This window comes from Acipenser ruthenus, chromosome 17, assembly GCF_902713425.1.
Source record: "Acipenser ruthenus chromosome 17, fAciRut3.2 maternal haplotype, whole genome shotgun sequence".
Lineage (NCBI taxonomy): Eukaryota > Metazoa > Chordata > Actinopteri > Acipenseriformes > Acipenseridae > Acipenser > Acipenser ruthenus.
Genome location: NC_081205.1, coordinates 30,953,026 through 30,981,006, shown reverse-complemented (window position 1 = coordinate 30,981,006; position 27,981 = coordinate 30,953,026). Strand labels below are relative to the sequence as shown.

General features: G+C 38.6%; 1 protein-coding gene across 3 annotated transcripts in view; it reads right to left on the bottom strand.

Moving 5' to 3' along the window:
• LOC117423267 (SPRY domain-containing SOCS box protein 4-like) overlaps positions 1 to 27,981 on the bottom strand; it is a 42,638-nt gene that overhangs the window by 4,774 nt on the left and 9,883 nt on the right. The window contains exons 2-3 of one of the 3 annotated variants that reach the window (XR_009307596.1): positions 16,508 to 17,408; positions 5,874 to 5,977 (exon numbers count right to left, since the gene is read on the bottom strand). Coding sequence is in view for 2 of the 3 variants with exons in the window: in XM_034038792.3 (XP_033894683.1) it covers positions 16,508 to 17,201 (694 nt within the window). In the remaining variant the exon portion in view is untranslated. Of the gene's footprint in view, positions 1 to 5,873; positions 5,978 to 16,507; positions 17,409 to 21,792; positions 22,406 to 27,981 lie in introns of those variants that run through there. The other 2 variants (XM_034038792.3, XM_034038793.3) reach the window with 2 other exon arrangements.

The window sequence follows — 27,981 nt, the reverse complement described above, 5'->3', positions numbered from 1 at the left end:
AATAAGCAATTCAAATAAACTATTACATTTTGTGAGTCAGACCTCAGCTCTAACCGGTGAAAAAACAGAATGTGTGTTTATGATTATATATCCTGCAGACGGGCAGTCTACAGTCTCTCCAGCCTCACGGCAGATCGATGGTTCACGACAGCTATTGAAGAGGATCACAGCCCTGCATTAGAGCCCTGCAGTGGGACTGGGCTCCCATGGGACCCACGAATAGGTTAGCGGGAGTAGGATAAAATTACTTCATTGCAGGTGGCACTGGGTGGGCAAAAACTTTAGATTGCAGTAATTTACGGGAACAGACTAAAATCTCTCATCTGTTTACAGAGTGTAACAAGAAAAGTCCTCATTGTTTTGTTTGAGCTTCTCCGTTTATAAGCATTCCGAATCCGGGTGAAGTCGGAGTCAGAGAATCAGCAGTCTTGTTGTATTTCATTCATTTAAAGTTGAAACATGTAAACGTTGAATGGTAAAAATTCAAAACTAATGCTCACAGACTACAGCACTGTTAAAATCGTGGTAAGAACTCAAAACGGGAGCTTTGGCATAAGTTGCATATATACATTAAAAAATGGATGACATAAACCAAGTTGCACCTGATATACCTTTAGTCCATCCATTGACACCATCTTACTGTAGTAATTTAAAATCCGTCTCTGGTGTGGGATTAGGCAGCATTTAAGATTTTTGTGGACAGGAGCAGGATTAAAAAAAGATAATCCCGCACAGGGCTCTAGCCTGCATCGATGTACACTACTGACCTTTCATGAAAAAATGACTTTTCTTTCTGTTAAAATCTCCTCAATTAGGAGAAGCCACATTAATCAAGTTTTTGTTAACCTATTTAGGAGCTGCCCCTCACAGTACTACTTCATTAAGTGGTACTGTAGTAATGATCATGCAACCAGCAGAATATACTGTATAATGTAGTTATAACTCCCTCACTGACTGCTGCACATGTATGGCACAGAACACCAGAACCTTCCATAAAACACAATTTTCAGTAGAGCCTGCAACCACTCAAGACCCCAGCCTCATAAACCCATCCTGCTTTTACTGTTCTATGTTTAAGAGCACAGTGACAGACCAATGTGATTCGTCACTAAAACCTGACCTGCCAGAACTTCACTGTCGTGGTTTGCTTGGCTTGCACAGGAGACTTCTAACCCCAGAGAGAAGATGTGAGGAAACCCTCCAAGAGGCTCTCTTTGAACTGGTATTTTGATTCATGAGCCGGCACCTCCTCACGTCATCCTTTCAGGCCAGCCCTGCTTGAACAACATCCTTTTTAAAACGTCGACAAGGCAGCCCAAAGCTGAAGCTTGTTTAAGCGTTCTTTTAAATTAAAATCTGCTAAAGCATATTAAAAACAAACAAACAAAAAAAAACCACCACACACACACAACACTCCACAATGAATATTTAAACAAACTCAGACCCCTGCTATAAAACACACACACACACACACACATACACTGCAGGATTGCTATAAACCATCAGTTGTGTTTGTTATAGATGTTTAAAACAAAAGACCTGCTCCTCTCCTGAATATTATTTTCCAATCATCACTACCGCTCTTCCATTTTAGGGTCATTTGGTTTCTTCTTTGCCACCAAAACCTTTTTAAAGGGTTGCTTATATAAATTACTGTAACCCCCCCTTCCCATTTCATCAGATATACAAAATACATAAACAATCACCATCTGCACCCTCCTCCAGCTTCATTAGCCATCAAGAAAACAAGATATCCAGATGCTTAAAACAACGCCACCCTGTTGATTTTCAGTTTTGAAAATACAACCAGCATGTTTCAAGAAGGATATCATATGATACCGCAAGCAAGGATGCTACTTCAGTGAACAGTAAACCATTTATTTTTTAAAAATCACATACAAAATAAAATGTAGGGTGGTACAGGTTCTACTGTAGATCTACATTGTAATCAGGGCTTCCAATGATCCCCTTTTCCATAATTCCATTACTGTAAATACGTATTACCAGCTGTCTATAATGGCCCCTTGCAGACAGTCCCTTGGTTCCCATTAAAATCTTGCAAGGGTTGGAAATTGGCAGCGGCTGCTTGGCAAAACCCCACAGGAATGTAAATATTTATAAATCCATTAAAAAAAAAAAAAAAAAAAAAAAAGAAGAAAAAAAAAACAAAAAAAAACAATGTATTTATTTTTTCTAACTGAGTTTTGTTAGTTTGAAGGCTCAGATAAAGAGAGTTCAGTGACGCACTGAATAACTGTAACCAGAATGTTGAAATAATCTCCAGCACTTTACCCAAGTTGGATTTTCATTTTTAATGAGATCTGTGAATAAATGCTAATCCAGAAAATCACTTTGATAAATATTAAATTAGAAGAAGTGTCTCACTTTTTATATTCTAGCTTTAGCATCATTGCCGACTCATCTCTAAAATGTGTATTTTTCTATTAAAAAGGGAGTGTTTGCCCAATGTCTTCATCAGTGCGCGATTAATATGTGGTGACAAAAGGGATTTGTCATTTTTGAATTTGTTTTAAAATGACACAGGGGACAAGCAAGTTACTGATTAACCAAGCTGTTTTCCTTCTCAAACAAAATGCAGTAGGTAATTAAATGACTCAAGAAATGCCACAAGAATTGTCTCCCATTTCTAACTCCTAAAACCACACGCATTGAAACTGCCTGAAAATCCTTCACGTGGAGATCGTAGCGTATCTAACAAATGCTTCACACTCCTTCAAGCCCACGAGATGCATTCTTAAAAAGTGATAACAAAAAGAGATCACGATGCTGTCACTGGCATGCTACATCCCAGCTGTCTGCCAGACAGCCTCAGCATCTAATTCCCCCAGCTTCAGGGAATTACTGCAGCTTTTAATCAATCCACACTGAAGAGCCAGGTGAAGTAGGAAAGAGTGGGGGGGGGGGGGGTACACCGAATCCGCAATGCTGTGGCATGGCAGCACAGAGGTATAAATAACACACATCAACCTCTTCACGGGTGACTCATTATCAGCACAACACAATGTAGTACTTTCTGAAGAGCTCTTACTCTGAAATTACACATTTATTTGAAAACTAATGGAAAATGGCAGCGTTGTAAATGCCAAAGCCTTGCAGGCATGCATGCCCTTAACAAGCCCCCTTCATTAACCTTGACATCACTAGCTGCAGTTCCATCCCATTCCAACCTCTGCAAGTACAGCCCCAGAAATGTAAAAAAAAAAAGTTAGGTGAAGAATGACTACCTTTCTACATAGAAATACAGCCTAGAGATTAGTGGTATAATTTGTAGTTCTTCCAGATTACAAAATATATTTCTTTAAATATGAAGTCGTCTGCAATTCAATAAATATATAGCTTCCATCACTGCTGTTTTACACTTTTAATGAACATTTCATCGCAAATTAAATGCATCACTCTAATTCAGGGATTTGTACAAAATTACAGAACAAAAATGAATACCAAATCACAGGGCTCTTTATATTATAAATAAATAAAACATTAAAATGGTATGACCCAGGTCTTCAAAGTGGAGTTTCTAAAAGATCCTTAGGATTGTTAGCTGGAGTTCAAAAAGAAGTGGGCAGAGTGGGTGGGGATGTAAAAATAAACAAACACACATACATTACCAGATGAACTCACTGGTGATGCAACACCTCACTTATAAAAGTGACCCTGAGCAGCAAGAGCTAGCAGAACATTTAAAAAAACAATGAATAATAATTCAGTACACACACACACACACACACACACACACACTCTCCACTACAACATGTGGTAACCACAACACTTCCACACTGCTTGCCTGAACTATTTGTTCTAAGCCAGATCGATAATGCACAGTAAACAGACTATGTAGATTTAAAATAGTTTATGCAACATACATACATCCATACTGATGGATGCGTTTCTCCATAAACTCTCTTCAGTTACTAAAGAATATCTTCACCAAGTTTTACCGCAGCTCTCTATACAGTATACATGTAAACCTAACATCCTGTCCATAGGTTATGTGTACAGGCACTTCCACTATATGCAATCCCAGTAGGGGATATTAAATGCATCTGCTTTAGTTCTCGCTGTAGCAGTATGGGTTGTTCTCTGGATTCCAAACCTAGCAACGTGTAAAACACACCAAGCTCTCCGGGTGTCTTCACAACAATGGAATGTGGAAAAATACTGCTGAACTGTTCTTTTCAGGCAAAGGCACAGTTATTCTTAGGAAAGCATTTTAAACTGATCACTCACATAAAACATGCATTTAAAAAAAATCAAATCTTCACATGGTTACAAATCACTTGAACTGGTTTGTTGGTCAGATAAGAAACTATTCTAAAGAATACAACAGTGCCATAAAATGATTGGGTGGTATTATATTCAAAAATGAAATAAAAAAAGTATGTAAAAGACACTGGCAAAACCCCTTTTTACTTGTTGATTTATGGTACTCTGGCATTAGACAATATAATTATAGTCCAAGTTGCACAGAGCAATGCAAGATTTTGGAGATTTCTGGTCTGAAGTACCCCAATGGTCCAGTTCAACTACTGCTTCCAATGAAAAACAAAAAAAATAAAGTTCCCCGGCCACAGTAAAGAAGTTCACCAGTTTAAATCTGAAGCTCAAACTGACAGCTGGCAAAAAAAACAAAAACAACTCAGACAGGAAGCGCCAGGTAGAAGCTGTTTTAGTGCCACCTATTCCACTTTGACAGGAGAACCAGGGTCAGAGCGGGGGGAAAACAAGAGCTTCCATCTGGAGTCATTCTCTTTGGAGTCCACCCTGGCTGACATGAACTCTCAACTTGCAGTTCAAAAGGCAATGTAGAAGCACATACAGGGACAGCTGATGGTGCAATTTATCATTTTATTTTATTAAAGCGTATTAATGTTGGTGCTCATGAAATGTATTGAACTGGCAGCACGGACTGTCCACCTTATTTCTGCACAGACCACAGACAGCACAAACTGTAGACTCCTCACAATTGCCTCCAGTCTGCTGTTGAGGGACCACTGTCGAAAGACCAATAAACCCATTACACTTGTGATATGCAAGCTTGATTTGAACCCAGGCCTCCGGCAGTAAAAGGATTGTATAGCACCGTAATCTTGTTGTAGTGTTATCTTTTTTTTTTTTTTTGCATCATTTTAAAATGTCATACTGTTACACATGGATAGAAATAAGTAAATGAACAAATACATACATAAGTAATGCAACATAATTTTACATTGTGGATTAATCATTAATGCCTCGCCATGTTTTGCTATCATATTGCAAAAAATAAATGTAAAAAATCAATTTTACTTGTTAGTTCACCCAAACTAAAAAAATAAAAAATAAGACTTCAGGTTTGATTTAATACAGAACAGCCGGCTCATGGTAGTGTACATATGTAATATTTAGTTTGAAAGCATTGAGACCTGACATTGTCTGCAATTTAAACCAAACCTGAAATAGGCAACGGATACAATGCCTTGTTGTCATGGTTTCCAGGACCTACCAGAGTGACATCAGCTTTGCTGACCTTAATGCAATATGCACCAGTTATTTCAAAGGTCATCACGGGTACTTCAGTACAGAGCCTATCAAGACTGCAGTTCCTGAGCACACTGCACCAACACTTCAGAAAACACCACTGTGAACAATTAAGTTACCAGCCCCTTTCTAAACCACTTTACTGATACACAGGCCATAACAGTTGAAGAAATAATGCTTTCATTTTAAAGACACTCTAAATTCCCCAGTCTGAATACCCTACTGTAGTTAGAAGCATCTTATAAATGGATATTTGGAAAGCATGTTGACAGATACTAATACCCTGTCACTGAATGAAGCCAAAATTAGATCAAGAGTAAATGGCTGGTAAAGAATACCTCTCCAATCCATGCTTCCTTCCTCCCAAAGAGCTTCAATCTCATGCGGCAGAGTTACGTCATTGAACCCAGAAGAGGCCTCGTTTCAGCAGGTATCGATATGGCTGTAGATGGACACACACACACACCAGATTTTCCTGTCAATATCCTATTTAGATTTAAATATTTGGCATCTTGATGCTTTAATTTTTTTTTTTTTTATTACGGTAAATAATTGATAACGTGTTGTACCTCGGTCACCCAGATAAAAAAACAAACAAACACACAAAAAACAAACCACACAGTGTGTTCAGAAGACACACAGGTCAGCCACTCAGCTATGCACCCAAAGTAACTGGAAACTGATGCTCTATTGCATACTGTATAGTTCTGTTACTACAAAAAGAAGTTGGCTGGAGATGGGTATATTAGCAGGAATTTAGGCTGTGGCAAGAAATTATTCTGAAACAGGGAACGCTTACACAAGTTTGAAATATGGAAGCAATTTTATAATGTGTGCATTGAGTGCAGAAACATGTAAAGCTCACTATAAATTATCACATTTGTGCAGTTTTAGGCAAGATTTGCATACAGGTTCGACAAAAACCATTAAAATGCAAAGGAAAAAAAATCAGTTTTAGAATTTGAAGAGACTGGGAGAGATCTCTTTAAAATATTAAAATGTACACAAATATAAATACGTGCAGTTTCCACAAGCCTTTCTACCATTTACACTGTTCACAAACTGTTCTGTTCTAAAACTTGTCAAGCTGAGCCTATCAAAGAAAGGCTATTCTGTGCATCATCTCCCACCATGAAGGCAAGTGTTTTGAAATGTGTCAATTTCATCTTGCCTTCAAATCTCAAAAGTACAAGCAGAAATAAAGTAGTCTTGACACTTCAAACTTCATTCCAGCTCTGAGTGGAGTTTGAAGTGTCAGTGGGGGGGGGGGAGGCTTTTTGGGGACTTTAGGGATAGTTCCTCATTAGCCGCTTATAAAAACACTGGCTGCTCTACAGAAGCGGTGTCTTCTAAGAAACTTGGGGACAGTGCTTCCTGTTTGCCGAGTGTGACTTTTCAGACAGTCATGAAAAGACCACACTCTCCAAGCCAGGCATGTAGCCAAGTGTCCTATTTCAACTGTACAGAAATCATACAGTAGAGGGCTTATTTACTGAGATCGATCAAACACCATACCTCAATCCCCAGCATAACTTTTAAAGTATTTCTCAAAAACAATAAAATAAATAAAATGAAGAAAAAAAAATCTGCTTCAGAATATGAAAGTTGTTTGCAAAAGCACAACTGGATTTACAAAAAGAAAAAACAAACAAACAAACAAACAAACAAAAAAATCAGTGGACTTTGAATGCAAAGTATTCCAGTCACCATCACTCCCATTGTGACAGACACACTGGTGACAATGAAGTGGTTTTGTACTTTGCAGACATGAAACAGGAATGCATCCTGCTCCTGCAGTCTGACCCGACGCAAATCAGCAACTGAAGGAGGATTCATGCTATCTGTTGGGGTTGAAGGCAGAAAAAAAAGTGCTTGAGGAAAGTCCGACAAAAAAAAAATAAAATACGCAATCTAAAATCAATTACATCTTTTATCACCATTTCAAAATGATTTTTTAAATTTTTTTACTCAGGCTAGGACATCTATATATTGCCTATCAAAAAATCAATTAATTAATGAATTAATAAATAAAACACACACGCACACACACACACACACACACACACACACACTGGTGTTTCTGGTTTAAAAGCATTGAAAACAGTCCTTCAGTGTTGATAAAATGAAGCAGTGCTGCAGTTTTAAACCTTACTTCATCTCCCTTTATTGAATACACCATAAACTTAAATCAAATAACCCACAGCACCTCTAGGACTTTAATGATTGTCATGTGTTTCCTGCACTGGCTCCAGACAGAATCAGCTCTATAGTCACTTGTCTGCCTGTGACTCCTAATATGTACAAGCCAAATCAAAATCTTACTAACCACTGATGCTTTGGGTAAAATTATTTGTTGAGTTGTCTAGACTAATATCAATAATTCAATTATTTCAATCTAAAAGCATTTTCCTGAGAACTTAACAGATGATACATTTGATTTGTACAATTTTAAGAAGCTGGCATATGCACTGTGTTTCAGCATGTTAACTCCTTGCCCATATGAAAGATTAATTTATCTTGTAAAATATTTGCAGATCATCTGCAAACATGTTTTTGCTTAAAACAAAAGACCATCATCGTAATTAATTTAAAACCTACATTCATGTTTTCCAGGGCAATCAATACATACATACATACATACATAAATAAATAAATAAAATAAAGTGCTTAACCTTTAAACGAATACGTGCAACCGAGAGGCACAAGGACCAGATTTAGCAGCCTTCACCCAAGCTGCTGGAATACGCACAGAGCCAGAGAGATGCCAACCACTTGTGGCAGACGAGATCAGTTCTATTTTAACCCTATTGCACTACACTGTGTACTGTAGTTTACTGGTTAGGACATTCAACTGTCTTGCTTTACTTTTTAAAAAATTCACTGAGGAACTACTATTGTAGACAACTGGTACAACTGCCCTCCTGCTGTACCTTCTCCAGCTTTCCTCTACAATTAACTAGAACAGGCAACAGTGTTAATTACCTGGCGTTGGATAGTTCTAAGCAGCTTGCCTGCCTGTGCAAAGCTTGAATTACTGCAGCACTCTGGGACATGGCTCCGCACCTCGAGAGCCCGCTCTGTATTCACACATTTCACTTGCAAGGTCACGTTACAGAAGGAGCTTTTCCTTTCCCTGCACACCTCCATACAAATCGATGGCTTATGCAGCTCATTTCACATTACCAATATGGATATGGAATGCGGTGTCTATAATCCCATTACCTGACCTCTAAAAAACAGAAGCTAGCAAGTAAGAAATTTGATGACCAAAATAAATAAATAAATTAAAAGAAAATAAATTTAAAAAAAAGCATGTTTAAAATCTCTCTGCTTTCAGGTTACTGCTCAACATGTTTTAGCAGAGCTGGATTCAATGCTTCACCAAGATGCAGGGATGGAATTAAGACACCCACTCACAGTTTTAATATAAGCTTGATTAGACACCGTGCATAGGTAACAAGCTCAGGTGTCTCATTAAAAACTCATGGTAAAAATCAGTTAACGGATCAAACTCTATGGCTAGCTGACTAGTAATTTACATGCAGTTTAATAGAAAAGTGCTCATGCCAAGGGCATGACTTCATTAGCAGATAAAAAGGCACACTTCTCTTCAGAGCGTACATCACTTATTGTGGCTGAAGATCACTTCACAAGTAAAGCCGATGAGAATTGTTCTGGGTACAGTAGGACAATTAATGTACACCTCTCCACCTCTCAAAGTAATTTCTGTTTTAATATTTGATTATTTTTGGAGTTAAGTGATCTCCAGTTAGCTCATGAATGATATACAGCCATTTTTTTTTTTCAACCAAGATATAGTACCAACGTAAAAAGCAAACAGTTTAGTCAAACCTCAAGCCAGAAATCTGTCGAGTCCAATTAAAATCCGTTACTGTCAGGGCAATTCTAACCTACAGAGTCTGGAAAGTAGACCAGACTACTGAGGGACCGGAGGAGCCTTGTGATTTTCTGTATGATGAAAATGTACACTAATGCCATCTAAAAGGAAGCCTTTCTTAAAATGGAACCTCCACAAATGTGTTTAGATAGCGTAAATCGTGTGCAGCAGAAGTCATACTAAAAATGTGCAATGAGCTGTGTAAATTGCCAAATCAAGGTCATTTTTTATAAAAACAATTGCGACGGGTATCAAAATCACTCTGTGACTTTACTGAAAAAGAAAGGGCTCAACAGAATACACAGAACGGGCATGTATTTGCGATACTCTAGAACATGGGGTTTCTTTAAGTAAATTAAAACAGGTAATTACGATTTTACAAAAGAGCATTAAGAAAAGTGGAAAGAAAGGAGGGGTTTTTTTTGCACTTAATATTGGAATTGTATTAGTTCTGAAACACATACAAAATGTGTGGTTTATTTTAGCCAAGTCCATAAGGCTTAACTGAGATTAGGGTGACAAACATGCTCTTAAAAGGTTTAATCTGAGAAAAGAAATCATGGGGAGTTTTAACTGGTCAGTAAAATAGACCTCAGGTCTCTCATACGAAGTTGTAGAATCCACAGAGAGATTATTAAAGCGATTTACTTCACTTAAAAGTAACTTAAAAAAAGTGCTAGGGAAATGTTTAGGTAAAAATAAAGTAAATCAATAAAATAAATATGTATCACATGAATATAGGCTCTGTAAGTTGCCTTGGATAAAGGCATCTGCTAAATAAACAAATAACATTAAAGACATCGATGATGCTCAATTGAGGGTTTTGCCACTCAGATTTCAAAGGGTCAGATTAAAGTGAAAACATTTCACATTATAATATCACAATACTAAGAAACGTCCCTTACGCCAGATCAATACCGAAGTGAAAAGGACTGGCGCCACCGAGTAAAATGATATGTATGGAATATTAATGACTGGGAACTTGCAACAGTATTACACCCACGTGCTGCCCTCCTGCTTTGCTTTCTCAAAATGAAATTAACGCTGGGAGCTAGCACAGCAGCGGCATCTCTCTGCACTAACAAGAGCAAAATCACTTTCTTGAAGACAGCAAAAAACAGAACCCCCTGTATGAACCCAAAAATATTTCTGAGGAAAAAGAATCTCCATTGTACATACTTTGACCAAGAGCTCATTCTTTTTAAAGCCCACTGCAGTTCAAACCGTTTCAGTTCAGGATTGCTTAGTTTGTCTGCTAGAACAGCTAGAGAGACCTTGGCAATGGCTACTGCCGATTAAAAGAAACGACAGCACGGATGCAGAAAGACAGGCCAACGTAAACCTCTACTGCTGTCCTTTGGAAGGCTGAATCAAAAGGAAGCTGAACAATAAAAACCAATGAATCTAACAGAATTGGGCAGGATGAGGCGGTCAAAACTCTTTGACACTGCACATAGATCAGTACAGCTGGACTGAGTTTCAGTAAATGCACCACTTTCCTCTTTACAGAGCACAATTTAACAATGCTGAAAAGGGACTTTATATATATATATATATATTGAGGTATTTGCAGGAAAACAAATATACAATATACTGTGACACTGCACTGTAATGGAAGCTTATTAAATATGCCCTTTTGTATAGAATGTTCCTTGTATTTTAGTTGTAGAGAGAATTGGAAAATATGCCAAAAATATTAAATATGCTAAAATACAGAAAGAGGGAGATAGAGCACATCCAACTATGGAGAGCTGTTAAAAGTTCCATAACTTTTTTTTTTTTTGACATGACCTCTGTGCATTTCTTTAAATGGCTACTTTAAAAATGGCTTTTAAACTGGTTAATAGCTGTATAACCATGGTCTGTTTTGAAGGTTATCATACCGACGGAACTTAATACCGTGGCATCCCTAATGTATATATTACATAACATCTTTGCTATTGTATGAATTGTATGACCTCTGCTCGTTTCTAAATTGACTTTTTATTTTAGAAATGCCACATAGATGATGAAGCAACACTTGAGCCCAACAAAGCAATTAATTGGTAACTTCCATATGTCTGGCATACTGAGCAAGTGCTCCAGGCTGTGTTCATAGCCAAACATTCCCACATGGCTGACAGACTGGGTCCTTCATGCAACCCCTGAGCTGAAAGGCTCCCCTGTCATCTGTGAAGACCTTGTGCACTGCTGCGATGGTGCTGGGAAAGGCAAAGGTTACATTTCACACACAGAGCCATTCCTATTGACTCACAATCAACGACTGAAACCTTTTATTCACACACACACACACACACACACACACACACACACACGAGCGAGGAGGGTTACTGCAATGATAGTGTGGCTAGAATTCACAGGTTATTCATTACCTACAACACCCTGATGATTTGTTTAAATAAAATGGCAGTGGAGTAAGTTTGGGGGAAAAAAAATATTTTGCTAACAAAGTTTGTCGTGAATCTGTGGAAGTGATGCCTTAAATCAATATACTAGCTACCAATTGCATGCAAGAAAAAAATAAAATAAAAACACAGCATAACATGATCTTTCATGGTAGAAAAGCAATTTTAACCCAGCCATGACCTGGACTTATTATTATAAAAGGCAAGTGAATACAACTAGTTGCATGAATGCATACTGGAACATTAAGGCTTAGTAACTGTGAAACTTAATTGCTTTGAACATATTTCTTTTAATGGGTAGCTTTCATAGTTCAATGAGTTTCCTTTCCTACATGAGCACATGACATGTAGGAAAGGAAATGTAACATTCTCTCAATCACCAGGACAACACAGGTCAAAACGCCATCAAAGGTTAATTAAAAACAGATTCTGTAATGCAGCACGCTTCATTGTAATAAGGAATGCATTAATAACTTTAGTATAGTCAAAATAACAAATGCTATACATGTTTAATCACCTGCTCCTTCAACAAAAACAAGCCTAAGCCACCAAGAGACCGATACTACAAAAGTGCATTAGGGGTGGGGATGATGATGTTACACAATGTAGATCTCAATTCTAATAAAAGCTCCATACAGTAGTACATCCTTCACTCCCAATTACAGTAAAGGACTTCTATTAAAAACGTGCATCTCATTATTGCCAGCTTGTAACGCTGGATTCCCAGGAGCAGTTCAATGACAAAGCCACAGTCTAGCTTCTTTATTGACAAGCTGGGAAGCCAGTACAGTAGAGCGAAGCAGCAGCTCTGCAGAGCATTGACCTGCAGCAGGATGTGCTGTGCTCTTCTCTTCTCCCAGCACCGTTAGTCTGCCTAGTAACCAGGCTGGCCAGAGTGATCATGCAGATCCTGAACACAGGAAGAATGATACAGGGAGGTTGTGCTTCTTATAAAACAGTAGATACAATAAAAAAAAAAAAAAAAAATCAGGTTAAGAAACTAAATTAAAAAAAAAAAATCTCAGGAGCTGCAGCTAGTATTGCAAGGTTACCGCTACCAGACAAAGTGCTCTTTTGCTGTGATGGTTACAGAACACATTAGCAACAGGCAAGCTCTTTCTTGGCCTTTCCAGGAAGTGATGTCATGTCACGTCAGTGCCTGGTTCATAAAGGGATCTTGAACTCACTGGGCCATCTGCAGGCAGCAAGCAAGCTCATAAAAGCATATAAAGAAATAGAAGCCTCTTCAGCTGCAAAATTAGCGAGTGGAATCAAGGGGTTACACCAATAGTCTGAAACCTAGCAGGAATTACGGTGCTATTTAGAAAAGCAGCTTTCCAAGTGTCACACACACACACACACACACACACACACACACACACACACACACACACAGACACCATTACAACAATACATGTATGGATTTCTGGCAAAGTAGGGTTTGAAGAAGTATTTGGAAAGATTTAACTAAACCCCTTTCTTTTTTCAATTTACAGGAACCGTCATGGGAAATTTAAAAAAAAAAAACAAACAAACAAAAAAAAAAACAACCACACACACTGAGGAAGCCACGAGACATGAATATAAAGTGACAGTACAAATATAAAACAGGTAAATGATTCACAAGAAAGCAAATTGTCCCTAGTATCCCAAAAACAGAATATGCACCCTAATGTTTCCAGCTACGCCAGTGTCAATGTAAACAACGCAGTACCGTGCAGTCTATACATTTACAATCTTTAAAGATGTGTGGATACTGTATGAATAGCTATACAAGAATGCTCATGGTTTACATGCAACGCAAATATTTATCCACGGAAGATACATGGTTTATATTCAACTGCTGGGAGTCATATTTAGTTTTTTCTAAATTATATTAATACCAACCTGTTTTTTTCAGTTTGAAAAGCTATTTGTTATATATTGCAGATTTGGTATGGGGAAAAAAACAAAACAAAAAACAAACTCCTCCTATTTCTATAACCCAATGTGCACATAGAGGTGGGAGAACTTAGCTGGTATGCAAGCACTGTACTGTAGTTCCCAAACTCAGCCACAGGAATGTACAAGGTGGGAAAGATGGAGCTTATTATAAATATAAATATTCCACAGCAAATCAAAAGCAGTGGTATATAAAAATCTACAGTACTCTATGCCAGATCTCTAATGCACACATTCATACATTTTAAAATACTGAATTACATAGATTCCTGTTCAGATGCCATTGCGAATACATCTGTAACTTTAAAAAACACAGAAACAAAAACCTAGGCATTGAAAAGGGATTTTGTTGTAACGTTTGTCTATTAGACATACAGCAGATTAACTAAATATAACCAAAAATAGATACGAAATCCTCTGCAAGTGTGTCAGATGAGGTACCAGGTCAGAGCACTGATAATGCTGAAATGTGTTCAAGATTAAATCTGCAACAGTTTACAGGTCGAGAGATGTACCAAATCGAATAACTTACTGGATTTGATTTCATTTTTTTGGAATTTTGCATTTCTTAAATCCAACAGAATGACTGGGGCAAAAGTAATTTTCAGAATTAAGCGGTTTCTTTTTCATACGTTGTACTCGTTTTAGAAAAACAGAATACTCCATGTTGTTTTACCCATGACGATGGCTGTAAACAACCGGTTATCTGGCTGTCCTCTATCGTGACATAACAGTACTCCATGAACATTCATTGTGCACCACAACACCCCTTTACTCCCAGAGTAAAAATTTGTGGGGGTGGGATTAGTTCATTATCGAGGTGAGCGAAATGCCTGATTGTGTGTGAAGATTTGCAGTAGCCAGGGCCTGGTATTACTGACCAAACTTGGTTTTCCTGATGAATTCAGTCAGTGTTTAAAAAATAAATAAATAAGTAAAATAAATAAAAATCACACACACACACACACCAGACATTTAGCAGGAAATTACAATATGCTGTTCATCTAAAAATAGCTAATCTTGTCAAACTGCAAGTTTAAAAGAGAATCTGGTTTCTGTAGGTTTTCAACAGATAATTACAGGATGCAATAACCTGCATACCGGGCACGGCTCCATTAGAGCCAAAACAGATAACATTTCTTGAAATGAGTTTCGACAGCCATTTACAGTAAATCACACACGTTTTTCATTTGCAGCATGGACTGCAGGCATATGTGCAAGGAAAGGATATTCATTACTACTGAAATCACGACAAAAACCACAGCTTATCCAAGTGCCCTGGGCAAACTGCATGAATCTACGCCAAGTGGACCATTCCACTGGAATACGCAGTTGTGCCAATACATGATATTTATACACCTGCAGGCCAATATATAGTTAATTCAGTAGATACTTCTATACTGTACATTATCTCGAAGTAATCCTTCTGCTTGAACATCTTTGCACAGCACGGAGGACACTGCATTCAATTCCATCTCTAATAGCACAATGTTTTGTGTGAGAAGCAAAATAAAAATAAACACATTTTTACATTTTGTAGATGGAAATGGCATTGGCACAGAGTTTGTAATCTGGGAACTCATTCCATCCTGTCTGCACTGCTCCCACACAAAGGAGACTGGGAGGTTACTGCAGTAGTTGTCACATATAACGTGTTTTAAAATCTCCACTGTGAACAGTTAGCCCCTGCCAGCTTCAGAAGGTTAGATTTGTATACATTTAAAAACACAGTTTAAAACCTCTTATTTAGCAACACCTTGAAATCAAACTTCTTTCATTTCAGTGTGTGGATCGGCGTCTTACTTCAATGGCAATTAATAAATCCCTGATCAAAATGCACGCTCAGTGGAGCTTTTTAACCTCAGTGCTGTGAAATGCTAAAAAATAAATTAATTAATTATAAAAAATAAATAAAATAGCATGTGGTTTAACCCAGTTTCCCAACAGGTTGTAGGTTGATTAAACTCCTTGTATTAAACTACACAGGAAATGCAAGCTTACTTAGTTGAGGTTTGGCATTAAGAGATTGAAAGACTGTACTTGTTACACTAACAACATGTTAATCCATTACAAAGTCTTGTCTACCAGTAGATGGATTGTGAGTGTACTTAAGAAAATCATTGCTCAAAATAGTTCTGGGAAAAGGGAGTGTTCACCAAGTGGAGCTAAGAAATAAATAATAATAATAATAATAATAATAATAATAATAGTTTTTAAAGTGGGGGTGCTGAAAGCCATTGAACAAAACTGTAACCCCTGTATATGCTGGAAGCCATGCAAAGCCAAGGGGTGCTGCCGCACCCCCAGCACCCCTAGTTCCAGCGCCCCTGTGTTCACCATGTAGTTTACACTTGTCAGGAATATGCTTTGACTTCTGCCTTGTAATTAAGTTAAATTGCTCAGCAACCAGAGTTAGATGTTTTAGGATACGGTTATTCATAGGCTTTCAAATGCAGCTGCATTTTGGTTTGCTGGCATTACTTTCAGCTAAAGAAAGCAAGAGAAATTAGCAAGTACAGTACATTTTAGATTGAGCCAATAAAAACACCATTACAAAAACATAATTCCATCTTTGCGTGTTAAAATTGTCTGCCCACTAAATATTGAACTCATCTATACTGAGAAAATCATATCCAAATTTAATCATCATATGTGTGTATTTAAGTATAGTATAAACTCTTAATTCTCCTCTTTATACATAAATACTTCAATAATAAAAGACACTTACGATCAAGTCCGTTGATGTATCGTATTGTAATTTCACAGTGACCCCATACCGCACTAACGATTGGATGCAGTTTTTTCCCTTTGAGTCCTCTGAAGGCCACTCCCAGATACTGCCCATCCACTACAAAACTCAGCGTCCCCTCATCCATGTCCAAAACCACCAACAAAGAGTCCGGCAGCACAAACGACTCGTCCGGCTCCAAAAACACGGGATAAGTAAGTCCAGGTTGGTTTTTGCTGTTGTAGTACAGCTTGTTGCGTCCCAGGTCCCAGCCCCATGACTCGCCGTTGCTGCCCACTAGTGAGGTATAGCCCACCGAGTGCAAGGGGGCTTCGGTCGTGGACACTCCCACCACAGCGTGCGTCCCTCTCTGCCGCGTGGGCCAGTGGATCTGCCAGACGTGCAGCCCCCTGGTGTAGCCCACCCGGCCCCGGATGCAGTCTGTGCTCTGGGCCACCGGGTGCCTGTGGAAGGTCAGTTTGTCATCCTCCTTGACGAAGATGTTGAGCGAGCGGTCCTCGTTGTTCCAGGAGTGTTTCAGCTGGACGTCCATGGGGGCTGGAGGCATGTCCAGCAGCATGTCCAGCCGGGCAGGTTTGCAGAAGTCGGGGCCCCGGAGCTCCCGTCTGACCGGCCGGAATGCAGGTTCCCTCACATCCACAGACTTTATACTCCCTGATATTTTTTGGCCCATCGCTTGGCTACAGATGAAACGAAGGTTGGGAGAGGGGAGGGACAGGGTGGGAGGGGGGGTGGGGGGGTGGTAGTGTTTTTTGGGGTTGTTTGTTCTTCTTTTGCCCACTGTTACCTCATGAAAGCAGTTCAGAGAGAGCCCAACCAGACAGAATACTTCTTTTACTTTCTCTTTTGAAGGCACAATCCCTCAAATAAAAGTACACTCCTAAAAAAAAAAAACAGAAAAGAAACAGTGGGTTATTTAAACAGGTTTTCACTTGTTTGCCTTTGCAAAAGTGAAAAGATGATTGTTCTAAAAAACAGTTTCTAAAGAAAACTCCAAGACTGGATATGTTTCCCAGCAAACTGCTAATCAAATGAAGCAGAAGCCACAACTGCTGCTCAATAAACTCAACCCATATTGAAGACAAAAACTTCCTCGGATTCATAATGGAATGCAGATATTCCCACATTTCGCATCCCACCAATCCTTGAACTGGATCAGTCAGGCTCGAGTCACTGTACAGACAGCGTTCTAGTAAAAACGAAACCAAAAAAAAGTGTGTTACTGAGAAATGGTTTCAGCAGCCTCACGTGATCTCAAATTAAAGGGAAAAAAGTAGGAGCCCAGATTTGCAGAATTCTATTTGTTTTACAAGCTTTTAAAATAAATAAAGAAAAACTGAATTGTTGTTCTTTTCCTTTTTCGTCTGCATCTGACAGATATTGTTGTGACTGGAACTTCACAGCTGGAAGTGATGATGAGGTCAGAACATGGCTGAAAGGGGGGCCAAGAAGTCTAACTCGGTCAGGAAGCAGAGTCCAGACATGAGGGCTGATGATCTCACTGCACTGCAGTGTGTGCAAACACAGGTGACAAAATACAAAAGCAACGGCCATTGAAGCAGTACTTGCAGCAGGTTTAAAAAAAAAAAAAAAAAAAAAAAACAACACAACAACACACACAACTCTGGATTATCCAAACAAATTGTAAAGATTCTCCTTTAAAAATGGCACATACTGTCTAGTCAAAGCAATCTCAAATGACCCAAAACCTAATGCAAGTACTTTGGATAATCAAGTTTCTACTTTTCTGTTGCAAGAAATGTTATCACAGTTGGAAGATACTAAATACATAAAATGTTTCTAAATAAGTTTCTCCTCCTTCACAAACATCTTAAATGCAATTACATCAAAAAAAGGATCGAGCACATCTACGTATATCTGATTTGTTTTGTTCCACCCCAACACTGCTTTGTAAGCGAGTTTGTTTCTCATACATACTGTACATTGTTGACTTCTGTATCAATGATGCCATTTATATCCTACTTTTACTTTTTTTACACATCCAAGTGACAATTGGTTACATTAAAAGGGTGCAAAAAAAGCAACAGAGTATCTTGTTTTCCATGCCTTCTTAGTCTTTTCTTATTTTACTTTAGTTAGAAAAAAATATAAATTTCAAAAAGAATTTATTTTCAAGAAAATGACCACACTTCACCTGCGTCTTAGCCACTCAGCAGCAGGCTATTCAATAAACTAGGGAAGAGCAGGGTATACATTTCCCTCTCCCAATACAGGAGAGGAGCCAAGCCTTTTATCAGCTAGAAGAAACATCTACACACCAACTTAATTCCCCCTGCAGTTACTCAAGCATGTCAAACTAATATCCCAGCAGGGACACACAAACTGCTATGAGGTTGCAAAATATATTGTACTGCAGGATCCAAAGTAGTTATAAAAGTAAATATGCGACAGGTGTGGAAGGCAGGTGGCAGCACCAAGAGAGATCGCCAACATTGCAGGAGTTTGCAAATTATTTATAATAGTCAGCAGGTAGGGTTTGGGGTGAACAGTTTGGTTTAATTATTTTTCCTTACCTATACAAAATTTCAAAACAGCAAAACAAGCTTTTACAGTAACAAACCTTCCTGACAAATTCAGGATACATACAACAAGGTATTTGTCAACCACTTTAAGATTCAGGGTTTGGAGCAATTAATTCTGATTAGAAATGTAAAAAAGAATTTTAAAGGGCTAAAAAAATCACTGTCAAAAAAAGTTAAAACCCAAGTGCCTGAATTGCGTTTACAGCCCCTCTGGTTTTAGCCTCGTCCACTTGAGAGTACGACCCAAGTATGATTAAACAGCTCCTCTCCACACCCTTCTAATTATAGCAATAGAATGCGTTTCCATGTTTCTTTAAAATAACAACATCTAGAAATGGTCCTCGCAGAGATCCAGGTCTGAAACTCAGTTCTTGCTCTTGTGGTTCGCTTGTAAGAAAACAGGGACAGAAGTCTAGAATGTTAAATGACACAAGGAATGCCAAAGAGCGATCCTCGACCTGCGACACCCACAAAATCACCAAACCCTTTACTAACGCTTTCTCATACGACAGGAAGAGACCGTGTGCAAAAGACCTCACCCCCATTCGGCAGGGCCAACCTCATTTAAATTTCCATGGAACCAACTGGGTAAGAGGAACATCAACATTAAAATTGTTCAGCATGCATTGACTGAAGTAAAATGGGTTTATTTTTTATTGATTGGTTTCGCAGAAACGTGAAATTAAAAGCACATTCAGTGAATTGAGAGGACATACTGTGCTGCTGCTCACCCAATTCCCTACATCTGAATGATTTGTTTGTTAAACTAATAAAAAAGGGTAAAAGTTCTACCATCTAACAATCCCAGTGATATTGTAATACCCAAATGACCCCTTCCCCCACCACACACTGGCTTTAGGCAACAGTGCTGTTTCTGTAGTGAACTGTGCAAAAACAGCAAGCCAATTAAGCTAGGCCAATTCTCTTGAAAACACACCCAGAGTCCATTGATTCAATTAGATGGGTGCCCAAGAACATCCTTTACCTTCATCTTAAACAATACTAGTTCAATTACAGAATTGTATTTAATTTATTGAAATAAAAGCGACCTCCTTAGGGTTTTTTCATGCATTATCAAAATCAAAGTCTGTATGACCGCTACAATGAACTCCTAGAAAACATTTTGTCCATCAAAATGTCTATTGTGCAAATGATGTGCTTTTGGAAGAAAAAAAAAAAAAAAGGATTCCAGGAATGTGAAGGCTCTCCCAAGAGTATTTTGGCTTAACATTAGGCTTGCCTAGTAGTAGGGCCTGAAAAAGACGTCTATAAGAGAGAAATGCTTTATTTATTTATTTTAAAAGTGATGGGGTGACAGTACTGTAATGTCCCAACAAATTGAAAGTCTGTCACAATTAAAAATTGAGTACTGTACGCATCAAGCTAACAATGAGCTCAAATATACCCAAAGTGATTTTTATATAAAAAATAAAATGGTTGTAAAAGGAAAATGATTTTGTACCCTTCCTAAGATGACATTGTAAAGAAAGCTGCTGGGATTAGCACTTCTCTTTTGAACTCATTCTAGTGCTTTGTTGTTTTATTATTACACCTTCTCTTTACATCTTTCTTTGACACACTCCCATAGAGAGCTAATCCCTTCCTTGTTTACCCCAGAGCTTTTCTACTGCAGTGTTTGTTTCTTACTAGCATGCGTTTCCTCAATTAGTTTACTGCTGTTCGCTGCCAACTGCTGCTTTTTATACAACTACATACTGTACATCGTTGGCTAATGTAATTAACTTTAAATAGATTCACCTTCTAAACCTGCTTACCAAATGAAAAAGCGCACTTGGATTTAGAATTGTCATATTTCTACTGTATTTCACATTTTAAAATGTTGATTTTCACAGTGTTACATTACAGTGCATGAAGGTGTGTATTCGCTACACAAATATACCCCTATTTTACCTGCTTGTTGAGAAAGCCAAGAACTTTGACCTCAATCACAATATTCCTAAAACAATGAAAGGCCTGTCAAAGCCGCTTGACCCTGCTTTGAAGTCAGTTTTCTCAATAACAAAAGCAAGTGCAATAAATGGAAACAGGTCAACCGAAAACGGTGAGCCTACAAGACTGCAAAAATAAAAGGGTCAGAACTTGAGAATGCTGCAAATAAAAACTACTGTATGTACCTACCAGTATGCAAATTCCTCAGTATTAAACAGATATTCCTAAGCATTTCAGTGTTAGGGATCACATACTGAATGATGGTGGTGCATCTGCATTACACTTTACAGCAGCACAAGTGTGAAAAGCATTGAATCTTTATCAACTAGATGAAAATCTGGTGAATGAAGGACAGTCATTAGATACAAAAACATACAGAGAAGTTGCAAAAACATCTAGAAGGAACTAAACCTGCAAGAACTTCAGATTCAACAAGTCCTTCCACAGAAATCCTCTTTTCAATACTCCACGGCAAGCCTTGGGTGTTTCTCTGAACACTTAACAAAGCAGCCTCTGTCAACTTACCAATATTCACATTCTGAAATATATAGGTGACCGAGCAATACTTAAAAGGCTTAGAAACACTACACAGCACATGCACAGGTATATTTCCACAAGCTTTGCTTATCTTGTGGGTCAGTTATAAATGCACAGCACCCCTCCTGCTATATTGATTACATGGATGCAAGAATAGATTTAAAAACAGGTATGTTAAAAAAAAAAAACAACAAGACAAATTTAAATTAATGAATTAATACAAAAATAAATTACCATAAAAACCTGTGTTCAAGTTTGTTCCTGCATGAAGCGGACATGAAGTTGCAGCAAGACGTAGCAGTGAAATTTCTACAGTATCCTCAAACTGAAGCAAAAGCAGAAAGACCTTTTTGGCAAAACTTCCACGAGATCAGGACCTCTAACCTGGTTCTTGGAAACATGTCGAAGTAATAAAAACAAAAAAATAAAACAAAAATAAAAAACCACCACAGGGAAAACTTCCCAACAAAAAGATGTCCACTTCAAAGTTAAAGCCAGGAACTGTGTGAAAAACACATTAGTGTGTGTGGTGCACAGCAAAGAGATCCCTTAAACAGATAAGTCGGAAGCACGCACACATACACTGGGACACAAACTGCTTATAGTAGCAAGCTGGCAGTCAGTATCAGCACAGCTTGGGGAATGTTAAGCAAATTACTCTCAATTAAAACTGCTCTGTCCTTCACTTCTGCAGGCAAACCTAAAAAATAAACACCCTCAGGATCCCGCTTTTCTTTGCAAGCCTCTTGAACCTCCACTGCCCAAGATTTCAGCCGCGTCGCTGCTTTATTATTCTCTCAACAGCCAGCTCGCTCCAGAGTGACGAGCCTGCAACTCAAGCGAGAGTACTGCCCCATGGTGAAAGCCGATCCTGCTGATCTCATCACCGAGACTAGTAATGCAGTGGCCAGGGAATAAGGAACAGATGGTCACGCCCCTCACCCCCCTCCCCCTCCGCTCACACAGGGACCAGCCCCCGACAGACTACACAAAGACAATGTAATCACACTCTCTCTATCTATGGATACAGGCTTTCCTCTCTACTGGGCTACACAGGAACAAAAGCACCTGCCCGTCCCCAGATCTGCTGTGCTCCAGTGTGCAAACGTTTAGCTTGCAGCACGCTGCCCTGCAGCCAAGGGTTACTTGCCGGTGTGCAAAATGTATTTTGGAGAATCATTTTTAAAGCATTGCACTGAATAATGCTTAATGCTTCACACAATAAGGCTATTGAAAACCATCACAAAGAAAAAATATATTCCCCCCCATGGAAAAAAAAATACAATAAAAGAAGTGTACACTTTAAAAACTGGTCTATTGAAAGATAAAAAAAAAAAAAAAAAAAAAAAAAAGCAAAACAAGACATGATGGCTTTTTAAAAAGGAGAAATGTAGCCTGAAGGGATGAATTTGTGTTCTGTTTAGATGAGTTTACAGACCTGTTCTGCAAGTCAATTAATAATACAATCTGCCTGTATGCCTAAGCCAGAGGGGAACATTTAAGAGATTGGTGCATCTTGATTTCATAATGGAGGCATGAATAACGCTAATTTCACATTATATTTTTTATTCCTCTTTAAATTAGTAGCTAGATAATTCCTCAGTGCAGCAGCACTCACACATAACCTCTTTCCAAAGGGATTACATTTCCTACCAGGTTTGCATTTATTAAAAAAAAACTATTATGCCAAGATCAGTTATTAGAAGCTGAGTCGAAGACTGCCTTTACAAGATTAATTAAATCAATGCAGAACGTGGGCCCTGTAATTTGCAGGACAATGCTTCTCTATAGAAAGGGGCCCAACGGCAGGAAGACATCTGGGGCCCCTCTTGACAACGGCAGATTGGTAAGGGTTAGGACGAGCAACGTTTAGTCTATACATGTGCGTCTCACAAAGACTGCCTATTGTCTCAGCTACAAAAGGGAGCCACGAGCATCTGATTACCAGGGCAAGAAGGGTGCTCAGCTGGCAGGCGCCAGGCCGTCCTGGGGCAGATGGCTGACAAAACATGAGGGTGAGCCAGAGTGTGCACTGGGACCCATCATTACCAGCATTGAAATACTCCAAAATACCCATCAAACATACCATGTGTTTAATTATCTTTCAGGATTTGAAGCATATAGTTAAAAAACAAAATAAGTTTCAATAGAAAAATTGCAAATATACCACAACCACAGGCTAAGATTAAGTTAGTAGTTCTGTATTGAAAAAGAGAGTCTGGGTCACCATCATGTTCTGTGATTCCTCATCTATACATACCACATGAAAGCCCTAATTTCCCCCCCACCCCACCTGGTAGCAGCGTGTAGGTTAACCCAATTGGACAAATTCAAAAGCCACATGGAACCAAGCAATCTGTAAAGCAACATGAGCTCCCCCCCCCAAAAAAAAAAATCTCACACACAGCTGCTTTTGAGATGAGACTGAATATTGTGCCTGAGCAAAAAGGATATTGCATGAAACATCCAAACACTAGTGACTTATGATTACTTGAGATGAGCCATCCAAACAGCTGGATAATGATGCTAACTATGCCAGGTTTCTAACTACCTCTCAACAAAGGAAACAGACAGATGTTTTATTACAGACCATAAAATGTATCACTCGATCAGTGGCCACAGAAGTGCTTCCAGGCTATTTGCATCACGACAGAAGGATAGCGACCGGGTTTCTTGCCTTAGGATATAAATATATTCAAAACAGTGGACGTCCTCCCCTCACGCTTCAGAGATTATTGCAATGCTAAGACAGTTCTTGATTTATAGGCTTTATGCAGAATTAACTGGCGTGACTGACATTGTGAGGTGTCCTTGAGCACCACATAACGGTGATAAAGGCCACATTTATTAACAGAGCACATGGGTAGACCAAGAAGCATCACCTCATTTTTCAAGAGAGTGTCTCTTTGTAGGTTTACAAATACCATGCACCTCGAAAGTAAGAAAGTCATAGCAGACATTTCTATTTTTAAAAAAACATAGCCAGCATTTTGATAGCGTCACCTATCTCTATTAGCAAACGCTGTCCAAAACAGAATCAAAATAGGCATTGTCCCTTAAACAGGTTACAAGGTGGAGGTGGAATGGTTCAGAATAATGTTAATGGCAATGGGACAAGGATACAGGCAACATTCACCCTTCCAGGAACTGATCAGCCAATAGAGTGTTGGTTATTGTCAAATGGCAAGGTTAGGCCAAATAAGACTCGTCTGCACCTAATGGTATTTTCAAATCAAAACCTACAGTAGAATTTCTCCTGTCACTAACATTATTCAGGCATAAAAATGCAAACAGTAAAAAAAGCCCACGGGTTGGCCACCCGATTCATGATGATTACACACAGGAAGCCAGCCCCTTACAACCAGGGTGCATCTTCCTTCTTCCTGCCTTTGACTTTGAAGAATGACCCTTCTGCATGCTGATACATAAAATGAGATCACAGGAAAATTGAACAGTAACTTCTCTCATCTACAAAAATACCTCAGTCAATTAAAATCCAATTTGCACAAGAGATCAGGCAAGGTTTAAGTGCTCATGCTAACTTCAGCCAAGATGTACTCCACTTTGTACAACTTGGCTGAAGGTTGATCTATGTGCTGCTTTGCCTCAGGCAAACTGATAACTGATCAGTGCTACTTTACACCCTCTCTACAATAGTTAGAGAAGGCATCAACAGCAAATAGGAACAAATATGCCAACATTGCAATATGCTTACGAGACAACCTTCTTGTAGATCTCCACCATAAAACTATGAAAAGTAACCAGGGCTATAAATAAAAAAGAAAAAGATAACAGTAGTTACTGAAATACAGACAGCATGTAACAATCTTCTCTAACAGATTACTGGACTATCCGTTGCCTCCAAATATCCAACTGCCAAAGCCATGCCAAACCGATAACCAATTACAACAAATGTCATAAAATGCAATAACTATCTCTCAACATGGGTGTCAAACACATTGCCCCATTAATATTGTACTGGCAGAATGACAGCACAGCCTTTTCACAAAATATTGCTCACGAAGCACAATCCGCTCTGCAGTGCAGCCAGACCAGCTGGTTTTATTATATTACAATTACAGCTGCACAGGCCTTTCATTCAAGATGCACTTTAAAAAGAATAACCAGTTTTAACTTCAGTGGCCATTAGGAAAATGACAAGCAGTATTATCTAGTATAGAAGGTAAATGATGCAAAGTGAATTCATTTAAAAAAGGCGAGGCTGGAAGTATTTACAAAATCTAATTTAAAAACTGTCAGCGCGCACCGATGCAGATTATTATGAACAGAAAACTAAAACAAACAAACAAACAAAAGCATCAGATCCAACATGGGTATTGTACAGTATATACAAATAAACGTTGTTTTCTTAAAAATGACACATTGCTAATATTTTACTGCACCGTACTGCATCTGATGAGCGTTTCAAGGTTTTATTTAGAATGAAACAGCTTTATCCCATCTTAGTCCCGATTGGTTTGCAGTTGTTAAGACAATATGCTAATAGATGGATCCCCCACTGCCACACAACAAAAACCTATTTAAAAAGCCTAATTTCATGGAGCACCAAGAATCCCCAGGGCATGGGTTACCAAACAGACCCCAAAGGGACTATAATCTCCAGGAGTGGGACTATGCTTTAGAAACACACTCCCCTCCCCACTGCTTAATTGGTTCTCTCTATAAGCCGTGTTCCACAGTGTGACGGCACTAAACATTTCCTGGTTTATTAAGCTTTCAAATGCTTGATGCTTCAGTCATTAAGCTTTATGAACAGTGACAGTGCAATTAGGCAGTCAAAAAGGAGAATGAATCCCGAGAATAAACACAAAATAAAATAAACAAAAATAATAACATTTTAAAAAAAGTAGTTCTCTAATCTAAAAAAATGTTTCTGTGTCTCCAGTTTACTGATAGGAGGACGTAAATTAGAACTGATGAATGTAGAACCGATGACCTAGATCTTGGCTTTGTTTTAAAAAGGATATTCCCAATGTTTTGTCAAATCGAAAAGTAGGTCATTCTGATTGATTCCCTCAAGAACTTCTGCCAAGGAATGTCGATAACAAGGTGACCAGTTCGCTAAACATACATTTAGCTTCAGGCTCCTATAAACTAATTGGGCTTTAAAAACACACACTTGTTGGTGCGTGACATTCTGCAGATAAAAAAAAACTAATTCTGGTTATGCAACACATTACCCACAATGCTATGCACCTGAACAGAAGAAGGTCTACTTAGGGGAAACTTAAGCAAACATTTAACAGTAGCACATATTGGTTACTCTTCCTACACACAAGGAATCCCCGCTCTGCACTAATGGAAATACACATCAGAGCTGTAACACCATATTCTAAGATGCTGCCCTGTGCATTTGTTGCTTGATGGGCAAGTTGAATAAAAGGCTGAAAGTGAATGTTAAACACCCTTCTATTTGAACCTTCTGAGAACATTCAAGAAGGTTTACTTCCTATTACAAAAAAAAAAAAAATTCCTACATACTACTTGTACAGTATATTAGTCTTCTTACCAGAAGTGAACAAGACCTCCAGGGAATTCCTGTTTATATATTTCAAATATTTATATACAGTACATAAGAAAGTTTACAAACGAGAGGAGGCCATTCAGCCCATCTTGCTCGTTTCGTTGTTAGTGGCTTATTGATCCCAGAATTTCATCAAACAGCTTCTGTCATTACAGTAAAGAGAGGTCACACCTGGATTTGCACTGGTCTCATTCTGTAATTTCATAAGTAAAAGTGACAAACACCACACAAAAGTCCAACACAGTTTGCAGTTTCCTAGTATTTTTTAAACGATGCTGTAACTTACGTGACCTAGCAAGTAAGCCATACACTACTTGGATCAAGTTGCTGACGCATTCTGCTAGTTACTGCAAGTACCCAGGCCTGAATTCACAAATGAAAAGAGAAATACCATTTCAAAACACTCCTACCCAGAGACAAATTTCACACTTCGCTTTTTCCTCGGATTAATTCGGCAACAACAAAATGCATCTGCACTACACGTAACCATTCCTGCAGCTGTTACAGCAGTGAGAATCCAGTCATCCCCACCCCCATTTATAAACTGAATTCCAGTCTCCTGCCTTCTGTATTAGACTGCACACTGTACTCTTTTTTTTATATATATAAAAATGTACCATGAGTCAGTTTTCCCAAAAGAAAAGGAAAATAAATCAAAACACTCTCCATCCCCAGAACTGGTTCCAATAAACCTTCAGCCAAGGAAGCTTTCAAATACGAGATGGTGGCAAATTTCAAGCCAGGACGAACTTAAAACTGGAATGTGTTCAATCAGCTTTCAGATTGCAACTCGCTTGCTGCTTTGTACAAGTCAAACTCAGTTTGGTACTCCTGCTTTAAATATAAATATATACACATCAGACCAGTAATACTAATCT